Raw genomic sequence first — 17511 nt, forward strand, 5'->3', positions numbered from 1 at the left:
GAGTAGAAAAAAGTTAACCTTGACTCCACTACTATAACATAACTACTGCTTGAGCACTTCCTTCCAATCTTTTTCTATATGTCTACATATTTTACATACTTGCATTCATAGTTTACATCATTTGGTATTCTGATTACCTGACAAACATTTCTAAAAGCATTTTCTCGTGCTACCAAAGTCTACGAAATTATTTTTAATGAGTGCATAGAACTCTAGCAAGTGAATATAAACTAACCATTCTTCTCGCCAGGAGATTCACAGATTTTTCTAACTATATTCAGATTATAGTCAATTCAATCGCAGGGCTACACTGACAACAGATAAGGAATAGCAGTAAATATAAAATTTAATTTTACCCATATCCTACTGTCAGAGAAATTTCTCCCCAAAATCTCATTTTCTCCTCTATTTCCATCAGAATTCAAACTAAAATACATTCAGCCCTCTGTATCCATAGGTTCTGCATCCACAGATATGGAGGGCTGACTTTAGTCACTGTACAATGCCATTTTATATAAGGGACTTGAGGATCCTCAGATTTTGGTATCAGAGGGGCTCCTGGAACCAATCCCTTGCAGATACTAAGGGATGATCGTAGTTACATATGTACATACACACATAAAACATCAGTCCTATGAGAATTGTCAACCACATGTACAGTAGTCTCATTCACTATTAATCAGCCTAGCCCCCCTTTCCTGGAGAAGGAATTTGAGGAGGGGGGAGGAGTTAATGGTCAGGTGAACACCTCCTTTCAGCCACCTTTTTCTTTAGTCCCATACACTAAAATCTTTATCTCCTTCCTCTCATTAAAAGTAGGAAAACAAGTAGCTCTAAAAACATTAATGTAAAATAAAGTCAATTTATAATCCACTTTTGAAATAAATCAAAAAATCTTTCAGGGCAATATAACAAGTTAAGAAATCAAATATTTGGGAGTTCCCTGGTGTTCTAGTGGTTAGGATTCGGTGATTTCACTGCTGTGGCCGGGGTTCAATCCCTGGTCGGGGAACTGAGATCCTATAAGCTGTGCAGCGTGGCCAAAAAATAAAAATTTAAAAGAGGAATCAAATATTTAAAAATCTTCTCCTTTGGTCTACTACTAGCCACAAAAAAGGAACATAACAGAAATCAAAACATTTATCAATCCCCCTTTAAACAATGAAAATAGTATTTTACAATGAAGTAAATTTGTCCATTAAATTATTCACAAAAGAAATATAGCCAGATTATCCCAACTCCTTATGAAGAATCCATTAAATATATTCTACCTTTTTCACAAATATGCCTTCATTATGCTTATAGTAAACTATATAAAAACTAAAATGCAAAGGAAAAATTTCTGTTAGTATGGTAGGAATATGAGGTCAATTTCATGCTTTCAATTTCCATTAATAAAATGCTTTTATAACGAATAATAGCCATTTGAAGTTATCCAGATAACTAAGATTTTTTAAAAAGCAATCACTCTTAGAAGCACAAAACAGCTGAGCATCATAAACTAAATTCCTGTAAGAATATGGGCTCACAGGGGCTGAGGGAATTCTAATCTTAATCAAAGGAGATTAAAGTAGAGAACAAATGGCCCAGGTCATCTCGCTGACACTAAGTGACATAAAAACAATCACAATGTAATCCACAAAGTAGCAAAGACAGTCCCCAATTCAAATGTTATTTAAATGCCCATTTAAGTGGCTAGCCCTGCAAAATCCACAAAGCCCTGCAAAATCTACACTAAAGCTGAAAGCCCTGCAAAAAAGCCCTGCAAAATCTACACTAAAGCTGAAAAACTTTACATTTACAATGGGGAGGAAAACTTACAACCCTTATAATTACACAGAAAAGAATAAATGCTAATGTTTCAGAAAAAGCAGCTTTAAGAACAGCCACAAGTAAAAGGGACTTCTAGACATTCTTTGTGGAATTTGAACATTTTAGACACTAGTTCTTGGTTATGTCGAATATCACTAAGACTACTCATGTTTATCAGCCATCCTTACAACGTTATTTTGTGGGGATGTGGGGAAGAGGCTTATAAAAAGAACAAGGAGAAGCAGCGTGTGCAAGGGAAACTGCTTATATATGTTTATCAGCCATCCTTACAACGTTATTATCAGCCATCCTTACAACGTTATTTTATGGGGGTGTGGGGAAGAGACTTATAAAAAGAACAAGGAGAAGCAGCATGTGCAAGGGAAACTGCCTGCCTGAAATGAAATCAGTTTGAGGGAGAGGCAGAAAGGGAAAAAAGGGCACAAGGAACACCACCCAAACTCAATCCTCCTGAGACAGACGAAGGAAATTCTGAAGAAACAACATTCAATTCCCTGCATGGACTACCCACTGGGGCCCTCAGACCAAAGCTTGATTGTTGGCAGATATCAGCCAAAGAGTGTTATGCATTGAGGAAGTAGGCAAGGGCTTATATTAAGGTAATATTTAATTTTTGATAAAAGTAAACTTATCTACAGAAAATTATCTATTTTTTTATTTAAAATAGAATATTGACTATAAATTATTTTTCCAGATTTGAAAAAAAAATGTTATGGGTTCTATCCCCAATGAAAGCTACACATAAAAATGCTTTAAACTTACTGGGCATTACTGCTTTTGTTTTTGCCCCTCCTTTTCTAAATCCATATACCTAATTTTATTTATTTTTTTTTATTTTTTATTTTTTTGCGTTATGCGGGCCTCTCACTGTTGCAGCCTCTCCCGTTGCAGAGCACAGGCTCCGGACGCGCAGGCTCAGCAGCCATGGCTCGTGGGCCCAGCCACTCCGCGGCATGTGGGATCTTCCCAGACCGGGGCACAAACCCGTGTCCCCTGCATCGGCAGGCGGACTCTCAACCACTGCGCCACCAGGGAAGCCCCATATACCTAATTTTAAATTAATGAAAGTTAAATAGCAAGTCCTTTAAAATTAACATAACTAAAAATTTACACCCTGTTTAATAACATTTTACTTAATATACCATATTTGTGATATGCAGTAGTCAACAACTCCGTTCCTTTTAATGTTTTCCATGACACTACCTTTAACAAGATCCCCAGATACCACCTAAACATAACCAGCTTTAGTAAAAACACTGAACCTCAGTTTCTGGAAGTTTCCTAGTGCCAAAAAGATCAGAATAGTTTTTTTTTCTGTGCTAGCTCTTCTCTTCTGTTTATGATTGATACCTAGCCTGTATAAGTTTTACTACAGCTAGCCACTGCTGAAATGTAGGTAAATATACCATGTTACAATTATAAAAGCCAAGCAACATTATATGACTATTATGCAGGTCAAAAGACAACCATATAAAGAGATATATAGTCTTACTATAACTATAGTTTTAATCTCAATTCTAATATATTCATAGAAAAGCTTTATATAATGTGAATATCTTAGACCTTTTGCTTTTATTCATAAAATTTAATGGAAAACAGGATATTTATTAATTTTGACCAAGCCAAAAATAATAGCTATGATACTTTATTTATTTATTTATTTATTTTTTGGGCTGCGTTGGGTCTTTGTTGCAGCGCGCAGGCTTTCTCTAGCTGTGGCGAGAGGGGGCTACTCTTCATGGGGGTGCACGGGCTTCTCATTGTGGTGGCTTCTCTTGTTGCAGAGCACGGGCTCTAGGCATGCAGGCTTTAGTAGCTACAGCAAGCAGGCTCAGTAGTTGCAGCACACGGGCCCTAGATTGCGCAGGCTTCAGTAGTGGCACGTGGGCTCAGTAGTTGTGGTGCACGGGTGGTAGGGTGCGCGGGCTTCAGTAGTTGTGGCTCGCGGGCTCTAGAGTGCAGGCTCAGTAGTTGTGGCGCACGGGCTTAGTTGCTCCATGGCATGTGGGATCTTCCCGGACCAGGGATCAAACCCATGCCCCCTGCATTGACAGGAGGATTCTTAACCACTGTGCCACCAGGGAAGTCCTATGATACTTTTAAAAGTCTTACCTCTAGAAGTTGAACTATCATGGCTTTTATTTTCACTGAGGATCCGGCATAAATGCAAACTAGAATAAAACAAATAATCTGTATTAATTTCTAATCCTAACATGGATAATCCTTATAGAGCAACTTATATCAACTAAAAATATCTGGAAATGTATCAGATATTTTTAAATCTATTAGTTTATAAATTAAATAAACGTACAAACCCTAATTGGTCAGAACTGGAGAATGCTAGTGAATCAAGTCATTATTTTGAAAACTGGTAAATAAAAGAATGAAAATCAAGCACTTATTCTGCCTTTTGTATATGAACGAATAGTTAATAAAAAATGCCTCTGTTAGTATTTCAGCTAACAAACAAAGGAATGGTAGAATTAGAACAGCACCATTTTAAGGTCCCTAATAAATTAAAGGATCTAGGCATCTATTAATGGCTGTTCACATCACAAAAGACAATCAGATATTATGTGCCTCCTGATCCTGATATACAAGAATACACCACCACCTATGAAGTTGTCTTTAAGGGGGGGGGCAATAACTTAAATTCAAACTGTGAGAAACTCTATAGGACAATGGCCCAGTCTCTTCAACAAATATATTACAAGGGAAAATAAAAGATGGTGCGGGATCCTTAGGGTGAAAAAGGCTTAAGAGATATATCGATCACAGTGTATGGCTCCTTATTTGGATCCTGTTTCAAACAAATATTTTAAAAATTAACATTTATGAGTCAACTGGAATATTTTATAACTTTTTAAATGATAGATGCTGAAATATCTACAGGTGAAATATTTACTTCAAAAGTATGGGAAAATGGGTAGGGTTATAGATGAAACAAGACTGGTCAGCAGTTGATAAATATTTAAGTTGGTTGATGATTTCATTGGGGAGCTATTATATCTACTTTCTCATCTGAGACTTTTTTCCTATAACAAAGTTTAAAAACAAAAAGTTGAAATTTTTTCATAAAATTAAAAATTAAAAAAAATACTTGTTGTATGGTGAATATTTCTTCACTAATTTAAATACAGCAAAGGATAGATATACAGTATACAGTGAAAAGAGGTATGTTTAATTGGAATTCCAGAAAGAAGAGAGAACAGGGCAAAAGCAGTATTTGAAGAAATAATAGCCAAGAATTCAGTTTTCCAGAACTGAAGTGAAATCCGTATCTGGTTTTATCAATAGTAAAACTACAGAAAACCAAAGACAAAATCATTTAAGCACCTGAGAAAAAAAAGGCAATTAGTATCTTCATGACTTCTCAACAAGAACACTTGATAGCTGGAAGATACATTCAAGGTGCTAAAACAAAGTACCTGTCAACCTAAAATTCTATACCCAAAAAACACAGTTCCAAGAAAAGATAAAATAAGGACTGAACTTCAGACTAATAAAAATTGAGTTCACATACTAAAAGAAATGCTTGAGGACATTCTTCAGGCGGGATAAAAATGATCCCAGAAAGAACCTTAGAGTTGCAGCAAGAAATGAGGGGAAAAAGTGCTAAGTATATAGGTAATTCTAATTTAATATTAACTGAATAATAATAATAGTGACTTATGGTATTTAAACATGTGTCGTATTAAATATAGAGAGATAGATATATAAATGGAAAAACACTGAAATACATCAAGGCTAACGTGGGTTTATCCCAAATACACAAAGTTGGTTCAAATTAACTCACCACATTAAGCTGACTTTTAAAATAACACAATAATTCAGGAATAGGTTCTATTCCTAATTTTCTAAAAGTCCTTTTATGCATCAAAGACATTTGACAAAATTCAACTTCCATTCACTATTTTTTAAAAAGACTTTTAGAAAATCAGGAATAGAAAAAAACTTATAATTTGATAAAGTAGCAGTTCTGATAGTGTGGTTCACAAACCCCTGATCCCCAAGACACTTTCTAGAGCTCTGTAAAGTCAAAACTATATTCATAATTATACTAAGACTTCATTTCCCTTCTTTTGCTGTAATGACATTTGCCCTAATAATTCAAAAGCAAAGGAAGGTTAAGACGGTTAGCACCCTAACATTTATCAAGGCAGTAGCACCAAACTGTCTCATTGAATTCTTCATTATCAAGAAATCAAAGGAAAGAATATAGCCAGTCTCATGTAAGATGTCACCGAACTGTTTCATTATATATTTCATGACCATTCACAAACAAAAGCCAGTTTCACTTAAGAATGTCCTTGATAGGAGTGACCTCAGCAAGATGGCAAAATAGGAAGCCCCAGGCCTTCCTTCCTCCCATAGAAACACAACTCAACAATACACATACCCAATTCCCTTTACGAGAAATTCAGAAACCAGTTAAGAGGCTCCTGCATCCCAGGTGAGGACTAAACCAGCTGCATCAAAGCTCGTAGGAAAACACAACACACTCTTTCACCATAGTCCCTCCTCCTGGCACAACACCACACAACTGGGAGGAAATTCCCAATTCCCAAATTCTCCCTGAGGAGGGAAAGAGAAGACTGGACTATATATACATCTAACATTCTGATTGGTGGCGGGGGGGGGGGGCAGTGGGCAACAGCTTGGCAGTCTCTCCCTCAACGGAGAAAAAAGAGTGTCCAATAGCCCAGCCTTTGGGAAGGGGGGACTGCCTGAGAGACTGGTTTCTGTCTAGCCTGACTTAGGGCACTGATGGCACCCAGCATACTCTAGCTGCCTGGGAGCCACTAAGAACAAAAAGAGCTGGGTGCTGTGCTGCTGCTTTACAGGACCCATGGTACAACAGATGGACACCAGAGAATGCAAGAGAGTGCCAGTTTCTGGAAAAAAAGAAACTGGAAAATCCCTCTCATCTGGAATCTACACATGAGTCCAGAGAAGACATATCCAGAGAAAAAATTTGAGAGGCCCCCAGAATCTATAGCCAAGCTGATTGGTAAAGGCCTTTCCCTGTACTAAAGCAGTCCATAAAGACTGGGATAAGAGTGTTTTTTCAAATGCAAGGATACCAACACAAATTACAAAGAACATAAAGAAACAGGTAAAATGGCCCAATACAAGAAACAAAATTAGTCTCCAGAAACTGATCCTAAAGAATTGGAGTCATATGAATTATCTGACAAAGAATTTAAAATAACCATCATAAAAATGCTCAATGAGCTCAGGAAAATGATGCATGAACAAAATGAGAATTCTAACAAAAGGACAGAAAATTTTAAAAGAACCAAATTTTGGAGCTAAAGAATGTAACAACTAAACTGAAAAAGTCACTAGAGAGCATTATGGATAATTCAAGAGCATTATGGATAGTCACATACAAAAGAATGAAATTGGACACTTCTTACATCATATACAAAAATCAACTCAAAATACATCAAATACATAAAAATAAGACCTGAAACTGTAAAACTCCTAGAAAAAAACACAGGGGGAAAGCCTCATGACATTGGTCTTGGCAATGATTTCTTGGATATGACACCAAAAGCACAATGAAAGCAAAAAAGACAAGTGGGACATCAAACTAAAACTTGTGTGCGCAGCAAAGAAACAATGAACAGAATGAAAAGGCAGGGGACTACCCTGGTGGGCCAGTGGTTAAGACTCCATGCTTCCACTGCAGGGGGCACGGGTTCCAACCCTGGTCAAGGAACTAGGACCCTGTGTGCCACACGGTGTGGCCAAAAAAAAAAAAAAAAAGGCAACCTACGAAATGGAAAAAAAAAATGTTTGCAAACCAGCCATGTATCTGATAAGGGGCTAATATCCAAAATATTTAAGAAACGTCTACATCTCAATAGCAAGAAAAATAATCTGATTTAAAAATGAGCAAAGAATTTGAATAGACATTTTTCCAAAGAAGACATACCAATGGCCAATAGGTGTATTAAAAGATGCTCAACATCACTTATCATCAGAGAAATGCAAATCAAAACCACAATAAGGCATCACCTCACACTTGGAAGGTGGTCATTATTAAAAAACCCCAAACAAACAAACAAAAAAAACCAGAAATGACATCTGATAAAGGACTATTATCCAAAATATACGAGTAACTCTTAAAACTCAACAATAAGAAAACAACCCAACTTAAACATGAGCAAAGACCTTAACTGACACCTCATCAAAGAAGATATACAGATGGCAAATAAGCATATGAAAAGATGTTCCACATCATATATCATCAGGGACATGGAAATTTAAACAATGAGATACCACTACACACCCATCAGAATGGCCAAAATCTGGAACACTGCCAACGACAGATGCTGGTGAGGATGTGGTGCAACGTAACTCTCAATCATCACTGGTGGGAATGAAAAATGGTACAGCCACACTGGAACACAGTTTGGTGGTTTCTTACAAAATTAAACATACTCTTACCTTACAATCCAGCAATCCCACTCTCCTTGATATTTACCCAAAGGAGGTGAAAACTTATGTCCACACAAAAACCTGCACATGGATTTATAGCAGCTTTATTCATGACTGCCAAAACTTGGAAGAAACCAGGATATACTTCAGTAGGTGAATGGATACATAAATTGGTACACTGACCCCATAGAATATTATTCAGCACTAAACAGAAATGAGCTATCAAGACATGAAAAGACATGGAGAAACCTTAAATGAACACTAATAAGTCAAAGAAGCCAATCTGAAAAAACTACATAGTATATGTTTCCAACTAAATGTCATTCTGGAAAAGGCAAAACTATGGAGACAGTAAAAAGTTCAATGGTTGCCAGGGGTTAGGAGGAAGGATGAATAGGCAGAGCACAGAGGATTTTTAGGGCAGTGAAAATACTCTGATACTATAATGATGGATACACATCATTATACCTTTGTCCAAACGCATAGAATGTACAACACCAAGAGTGAACACAGAGGTAAACTTTGAATTTGGGGCAATTATGATGTATCAATGTAGGTTCATCAGTTGTAACAAATGTAACACTCTGGTGGGGGATGTTGATAATGGGGAGGCTGTGCATGTGCGGGGGCAGGGGGTAAGGGAAATTTCTGTAACTTCCTCTCAATTTTTCTGTGAACCTTAAAACACCTGTTTAAAAAAATTAATTCTTTAAAAACCAACAGAAAATAAGTGTTAGGGAGGATATGAAGAAACTGGAAACCCTGTGCACTGTTGGTGGGAATGTAAAATGGTAAACAGTACGAAAGTTCCTCAAAAAATTAAAAATAGAACTATCATACAATCTAGCAATCCCACTTCCAGGTATTTACTCATAAGAGTTGAAAAGAGGATATCAAAGAGGTATTTGCACTCCCATGTTCACTGCAGCATTATTCACAATAGCCAAGAGATAGAAACAACCCAAATGTCCATCAACAGATGAATACATAAAGAAAACATGGTGTATACATACAATGGAACATTACTCAGGCACAAAGAAATCCTGTCATATACAACATGGATGAGCCCTGAAGATAGTATGCTAAGTAAGTCAGTCACAGAAGGATAAATACGGCATGATTTTACTTATATGAGGTATCTAAAGTAATCAAGCTCATAGAAGCAAAAAGTAGAATTTCGGTGGTTGCCCGGGGCTAGGGGGAAAGAGAAATGGGAACTTGCTGTTCAATGGGTATAAAACTTCAGTCAAGCAAGATGAAAAAGATCTAAAGATCTGTTGTACTACACTGTGCTCATCGTTAACAATACTGTACTGTACACTTTAAAATGTGTTAAGATTTATCTGATGTTATGTGTTTGTATCTACAATAAAGAAAATGTCCTTAATGAAGTAGTGAAAATTAATTTTAATAAATCCTAGCCCTGAGAACATGCTTTTAAAAATATGTATTTTTAATATTCTATGTGACAAATTGGAAAGTATACATAAAACATTTCTGTCACACACCAAAATACCATGGTTGTCTCCAGGAAAATCACCTATACGACTGTTTGAATTCTGAGCTGAACTAGCTGCTTTTTCACAGAACACCATTTTTACTTGAAAGAAATGACAAACTATGGTTATTCGGATTTGGGTCTTTGGCAGGCATTTTCTCAAAAATGAACCAAGAGAGCCAGTCACTTCAAGAAAAACAACTGAGAGTATTTGTTGCCAATGAGAAAATGTAAAGTTTCAAACAAAAATTAGAATTTTGGAAAACTTTTATCTGGCACCATGGACTTGGCTAGTTCCCAATTCATAAAAACTTTCCTGGTAAGTTCAGTGATGATACTAAAGAATGTGGGGGTTTTTTATATTATACAATGTATTGTGTCAATATTTGGAAGTGCTGCATCATTCAGTGAACCAATATTTTCCAAATGACCAATGCATGATGTTGCAAAATAATGCATGGGTAAAAGACAGATTCCAAGTAAAAGAGAGACAATTGGATTTCAATTTAACAAAGTACAAAAAGTACACTGATATGGTTTTGGATTTGGCATTGCAACAAACCATTAACAAACTACCACCTGACAAATTTTGACATGATATCAAAGAATATCTACAATTATCTGAAAAGGTTACTAAAATTCTCCTCCTTTTGCCAACTATTTATGTGTGAGGCTGAACTTTCTTCATATACATCAACCACAACAATATATTGCAACCCCTACTTCACAGCACACATAAAAATCAACTCCAGTTAGGTAAGACTTAAAAAGGGAGAGCAAAATGTTTCCAGAAAATCATAGGATAAGTTCGTTAACCTGAAAATGGAAACTAGTAAACCCAAAAAAGTACTAATCAAAAAGTAAAAGATTGATAAATTTAACTACATTAAAATGAACAACTTCTGCTCATCAAAAGTCACCACCATAAGAGTGGAAGTACAAGCCTAAGAATAACAAAAGATATTTGCCACACATACAATGTAACCCACAAAGGGGACAAATACAGACTATAGAAAGAACTCCCACAAATCAATGAAAGAAGTGCAAACAATCCAACAGAAAAATGGGGAAAAGATATAAAGAGGCATTTCACAAAAAACCAGAAATCCAAATGGCCAATAACACAGAAAAAGACGCCTATGCTACTACAAATGAACGCATATGCAAAACAAACAGACTCACAGATATAGAAAACAAACTGTGGTTACCAAAGGGGAGAGGGACGGGGGGCGAGGGGAGGGGGAGACAATTTAGGAGTATGGGATTAACAGATACAAACGAATACGTATAAAATAGATAAGCAACAATGATATACTGTATAGCACAGGGAATTATAGCCATTACCTCATAATAACCTGTAATGGAGTATAATCTGCAAAAATACTGAATCACTATGCTGTACCCCCAAAACTAATATTGTAAATAAACTACACTTCAATTTTAAAAATTGGGAAAAATGCCTATGAAAATATGAGCCCCAAGAAAATAACATTAGATACATATTATATTGACCAAAAATTTACAGTCTGACAATATTAAATGTTAGCCAGGATGTGAAGGTAAACTCTCATACACTGCTGGTGGGAGTATATTTTGAAATAGTTTGGCAGTATCTAGCAGAGCTAAAGTTAATCACAATCTAGAACCTAGCCACACATACAATGTATGTATTCTACAGTTCAGTATATATCCCACAAGAACACATGCTGTGTACACTAAGATACCTGTATAAGAATGGTTCTATTGGCACTGTTGGTAACAGCCAAAAGCTCAAAACAACAAAATTGTTCATTGGTAGCCTAAGAGATAAATTGTGGTATAGTTATACAATGGAGTATCTTTTAACTATGAAAATCAAAGAACTGCAAATACTTGCAAAAATATGAATGATTCCTAAAGACATAATGTTGAGCAAAAGCAGCCAGATACAATAGAATACACCCTCTATGATTCCATTTATATGAAATTCAAGAAGAGCAAACTTAAACTTATTTGGGTAGCAAAACTGTAAATAAAAACTAGAGAAAGCCATAAATGTCAGTTACCACAGGGGAGATAAAGAGGGTGCAATCAGGAAGGGGGACTATGTTGACTAGAGCTGGATATGAGTTACATGGGTGTACATCTTACAGTGATTCTTTAAGCTCTACATTTAGATTTTATGTACTTTTCTGTATTTTTTTAATTTCACATTTCAGAAAAAGAAATATTCTTATTACAAGCTGTACAAAGCTCTAATGAAAAAGAAGAGAACCAATGAATGCGCATGTTTCTCACTCTTTTATGTCTAGCAATGCTCTTTCCATAGTCAATAAAACAAGTAACTTTAAGACTTACAGAATATGCTTATATATCACATCTAAGGTGAAATATGATGCCACATGACAAGCATCCACAGAGAGATTATCGACTTTGCAGATTATGCATGCCCTTGCAGTTCACCTCTCTGTGTCTTGATTATTTCAATACTTCTTCATCAGAATGAGCAGGGTACAGTTCAATAAACTTTTCCCAGTCAACAATTCATTTGTAGGTCTCACAAAATTATTTTCAAAACCAAAGAATAAAAATACCTTGCCACTGAAGAACAATTACTAAATTAAATCTGCATAGTTTGAAAATCTCATTTAGTTATTAGTTTTTAACCAATTCCTATTAAAAGAACAAAAAAAAATTTTCAGAGAGCACCTTAGAAATGGTTAAATAAGCTGATTTAAGTTTGACCCCAAGTACTTTCAACTACTTCTGAGAACCAGATAGGCCTTCCAATGTGTTAAGACAGTGGGTAAGCTTTTAATTTCTCAAAATAAGTTAAACCTACCACAAACTTACCTCAAATAAAAAAAAATCAATCTTCATTACACTAGGCAATACAAAAATATCTGCTTCAAGACTATCATCAGAGAATATAACCTAAAAATGTCTGATACCTAGCTCCTTTTTTGTTACGAGTAAATATATAAGAAGGTGCATCAAGGCTGCTTCAATATTTGCTATAAAGTACTGAAACAATTCCCCCTTGTGGTTCTCACTGTCCCCAGAGGTTCGTTTCCCTTTAGAATGTAGTAGCAGGAAATACTGCATCTTTGACAGAAGAATGCAAGGGAAATCAAGTAACTCATCTTTCCCTTCGTACCCAGGCTACTAAAAAGCAAGGTCAAATATTCCTTCTTACAGTGAATGTGTTTGCTTATTCACATTTTCAATAGCTTCATTTTCTATTTGTTTTAATAAGCTTAATGCAAATGTCTTTTGTTATAATCCTTCCAGTGGGGAGGGGGGAATGTCAGTGTTCCAAATCCCACTTAATCTAATGGTACAGTCATTGTTACATAATTTTTAAAAATCATTGAAATGTAATTTCATCTTGTCAGTCACAAGGCCACAAACATATTCATTAAAGGCTGCAGATGATAATGTCATCATGAACTATTAATAAGCATCTCAAAGATTTGCTCAAATTGTGTAAGGAATCACTGATGGGTTATTATGATAAGGCAACTTACTTGTATAACAGATACTTTTGTTGCCCTAGTATAAAACACTTCTGCCTTAGTTGTTGGAGGAAACTAAAAACAATCACTAAGAATTTTCCCCCAATCAGTAGATTTGTCCCGGCTCTTCCCCTAAGTAATTCACTAACAAAAGCATCCTTAAGTATCCTAAGTATCTTTAAGTATCCTTAAAGAAACAATTCTGTTTCTGAATGTTGGGTGTCTTACTACAGTTCTTATACAGTTTTAGTTCTCTATCGTAAATTTTAAAGGGAGGAAAACAAAACTACCTCCAACAGTTGCCCATTTTAATGTGGTTTTAAAAATAATCAAATATTCTGCCTCGGTACAAATTCAAATGATTATTTTAGTCCTTTAATAACCTCCAAATAATTGAGTTTACCATTTTTTCCACTTTTATAACAGTTTGGTGCTACTGTGGAGATGCTATCTCAGGCCCCTGAGAACAAAGAATATACTTTCTGTCAAATATCTGTGAAACTTAAACTGAATAAAATGTCTTAAGTTCTTCCAAGAACTTAATGTTATTTTGCAAATACTCTTTAACATGAGTATTTGGCTTTCCGTCTTACTTGGTCCTATTTTCCAGTAAAAAAAAAGAAACACAACACAAGCCTGCACTACTTGATTATGTTCAACATCTCAAAGTTGGCTCTACATATAAAAAATTGATGTCAATCTGTGCTTCAATTAATTTTTAAAAACAAAACAACAGAAAAGGTTACATTTTGTTAAGCAAGTGCTACCTCTATTATCATTGATAGAAGAGAGACATAACCCACAAAAATGAATATTGGGACATGTAGTTTTATATTGAAAGATGCATTTAAGAAAATGAAAATATGCACTTATGAGGAGGAAAGGGAACAGGAAATCTTAAAAAAGACAACAGAAGTTCCTGCACACAAGTACATTAATAGCACTCTACCTTAACTAAAGAATAATTTAATTTTTCTAGCAAACAAAGAAAGCAGTAGCCTGGAAAAATGTTCTGATACTGCTATAACATTTTCTGAAGAATTTCTCTTACCAGGGAAATAAGACCAAGACTTATGAACACAGGTCAAATGAGAAAACAAATGCCAAATGAAAAGTAAGACATAAAGAAATGGTTTCAGATAAAGCTTCAGCTGAACTTAGAGCACCTTTTGAAGAAAAAAAAAGACTTAAATACTAACACTAAAGTTTCTTAGAATGATTATTTGCTATAAACTCCCTCCTCCAACTTCCCTCCAAAAAATTCAGGACAGACAACATTTAATGAACATCCAAATGTACTTCCATAAGTTCTGGAATATGTCATCTAGTAGCAGAAGAAGAAAAAGAATGGCACCAAAACATTTGGCGATTAAATTTTAAAACTTTATTATAACTACTAATAATTAATAAGGTAACACCCAACAAAAATTTCTAATTGATGTATAATTTTTTTAAAAGAAAGAATTAAGTTCTTTAAACAGACAAATAGATGATATTCAACAAATATAAGTATTTCAAAATTAAACTAAGTATTGACATGAGGCTAACATCTTCAGATTAAGAGCTTGGAATATAAATCCTCCATTAAGGTTGCTTGTGACACAAAGAAATGCTGAGCTCACTGTGTTAATCATGCCTACTAAAAACAAAATTCTCCCCTGGATCTACCAGTACATGCAAGTTTATTAGCTTAATCGTGGCAAACCCTATGCTAATATGAAATCATCAAGAAACTAAAGCTCTAATTCCAAAATTAAAGTGATTAAATCCATATCTTGCATATGTCGCAGAATTTCAAAGAGTTTGTATTAAGATGTGAAACTCTGAAGAGCAGATCTAAGTGTTACTGGAAAGGACAATTATGTTTTGGTAGTCCTCCTCTGTCCTTTTGCTATCTCTTGGAAAAGATCATTTTAAGAATTCTGTAATTTACCATGAAAAACATAATCAGTATCTCTGGAAACAACAGATTAGCTAAGTATGTGATGGACCATTCAGATAGGCAAAATACAGTTTTTCTTTTCTCCCTAGTTACTTAACAAAATTTATTCTTCAAAGCCAAGGCTTTCCATCTTAATAGACAGTTGCTTTTCATGAGGCACAATTAAGAATCTGCCCTCTCAAAGTTATAAAATATCCCATACATTGCATATGTTCACTATGCTGCTGAAGTTGACTACAACTCCCAGAATACAGACTTAGACTGCTGAGACAGACAAGAAATGAACTAATACCTCATGAAACATATCATGCAGTTTTTAAAAAAGGTAACTTTCAGTCAAGTTAAAGCTCATCTGCTAATTTATCTCATTAAAAAGGAAAAATCCACCCAAGATATAATTTTAAATACTGGTCATATCTTAAAAGCCAAATATATAAATGGATTCATTAATAATTTGGTGGCACATTTTTTTTAACATTTCCAGTTGCTGGTTTATATTTTAAGAAGCTGTTTTTCAGACAAAAGAAAGGATTTTTTGTGATATATTTATAATACCATTTTTTCTAATAAAATGAAAATGCTAACTCTATCTTTAGCAAGATACAAAAATTCCAAAGTTAGACTATATGCAACAAAGTTTTCAAAGAGGGAAAAGAGGTCCAGTATATGAAGACTAAGCACTGGATGGTGATTTGTTTGACTATTTCATACAACTAACAACTATTTAAACTATTTCATTATTGTCACACAACTCTCTTCATGTAACAGAACAGAGTTATAAAACTGACTAAACTGATCTGGATCTACTATAGTTCAAACTACATTCCACAAGCCATGCAATAACTACATAAACGTTAAGTCCTAATAGCAGTTTTGAAGCAGCTCTTCAAACACAGAAATTATGATGGGTAGCATGGATCATGAAAATATACATAAAGTGAATCCAAAATTCCATTTTGACTAGGTATTTCGACTTCCTACATGACTTTTTCTCCAACCACTGCCAGTCAGAAGCCAAGCAGAATTTCCTACCCTGAATACCACTCATTCTAAGGTGGGAGTCATAGTAAAACTGTCAAAAACAGTTAGCTAGAAGGAGGAAGCTGAGCAATCTACAGATGACAGTCCCTAAATAACTGTTGGCTTTAAAAGTAAACAAAACAACAATGAACTGATTTATCCGTTTTGGGAGGTTATCCTAATCTAATATAGATGAAAATGATGGTTTGGTTTGGTAACTTCCCATCCTGCCTTCCTTGCACACAAGAGACTTAATAGCTATTTGTTAACTAGCAAGTACAAGGATTTGGAAAATGTTCCTAACAGTTAAAAATGAATGCTTATCAAACAGACTTCTCTGGCAGTTAACAAAATAAGCTCTCTAAGCATATGCTAGAAAGGCTATGGGGGGGTGGGGGAAGGACGGGGACGGGAGGGTTGAACCAAAAGAAAACGTGAGACAGTCCCCACTCTTCAAGGGTCTCTCAATTCGTTAGAGTACAAGAGTATACATGAAAGAGTCAGAGACTAATTAATTGCTAACCTGAGTGGTACAGACTTTAAGTGCAAGAGCTGTCCAAAGAAGTTTAAATATCTAAAGATTGGAATAATAATATTACTTTTAATAGCTATCACTTGAGTACTTACTATAAGGCAAGTGCTTTACAGGCGTTATTTAGTCTTCACAACAATGCTTTGAGTACTTATTATTCCCAATTTACTCAAGGGGAAACGGTCAAAGTGGTTAAGGAACTTACCCAAGGTCACTCGGCTAGTTAAGTGGCTAAAAGTGCCGCTTACCCAGGCAATCCAAGTCTAGCGCTCACACTAAGACTTCATAAGGCAGCGCGAGCGCGGCAGCGGGGTGGGGAGGGCCATATAGGCTGGCGCTATTACACGCGCAAGATCGGCCGACGCATTCCCCGCGTACGTTCCAAGTAACGAAGTTTCAAAGATCCGTATCTCGCGCCAGCAACCGTAAACTGACTACGGGGATCGGCGCGCAACCACGGCAAAAACGGCTAACAGGAGTTAATCTAAGACGGGGCTGAGCTTTAATTAATAAAGCGATTCAGAGGAAAAAAATTGCAGTAAGTTATCTGTTTTAAAATCTGGGGTTTGTTCCGCCGCTTAAGAGAATTTTCCCCCCGAGACAGGGAGAGCTGAAATTCGGGGCAAGGAAACCGCGGTTATAGCAAATTACTGTTTTCTGTATTACTGAAAGGAAAAAAAAAAACCCCAAGTTTTAGGTCTACAAGAAACGCGTTATTCTAGGTACACGAGAACCTTGGAGAGTT

At 35.7% G+C, this 17511-nt stretch overlaps 1 protein-coding gene across 9 annotated transcripts in view; it reads right to left on the reverse strand.

Moving 5' to 3' along the window:
• Window positions 1-17511, reverse strand: part of THOC2 (THO complex 2) — a 169318-nt gene that overhangs the window by 82553 nt on the left and 69254 nt on the right. For all 9 annotated transcript variants that reach the window (XM_029240281.1, XM_029240286.1, XM_029240287.1 and 6 more), the window contains exon 2: window positions 3946-4004. In XM_029240281.1, coding sequence (XP_029096114.1) covers window positions 3946-4004 — 59 coding nt within the window. The remainder of the gene's footprint in view (window positions 1-3945; window positions 4005-17511) is intronic.

This window comes from Monodon monoceros, unplaced genomic scaffold (assembly GCF_005190385.1).
Source record: "Monodon monoceros isolate NGI ecotype Baffin Bay Population unplaced genomic scaffold, NGI_Narwhal_1 Super_Scaffold_22, whole genome shotgun sequence".
Lineage (NCBI taxonomy): Eukaryota > Metazoa > Chordata > Mammalia > Artiodactyla > Monodontidae > Monodon > Monodon monoceros.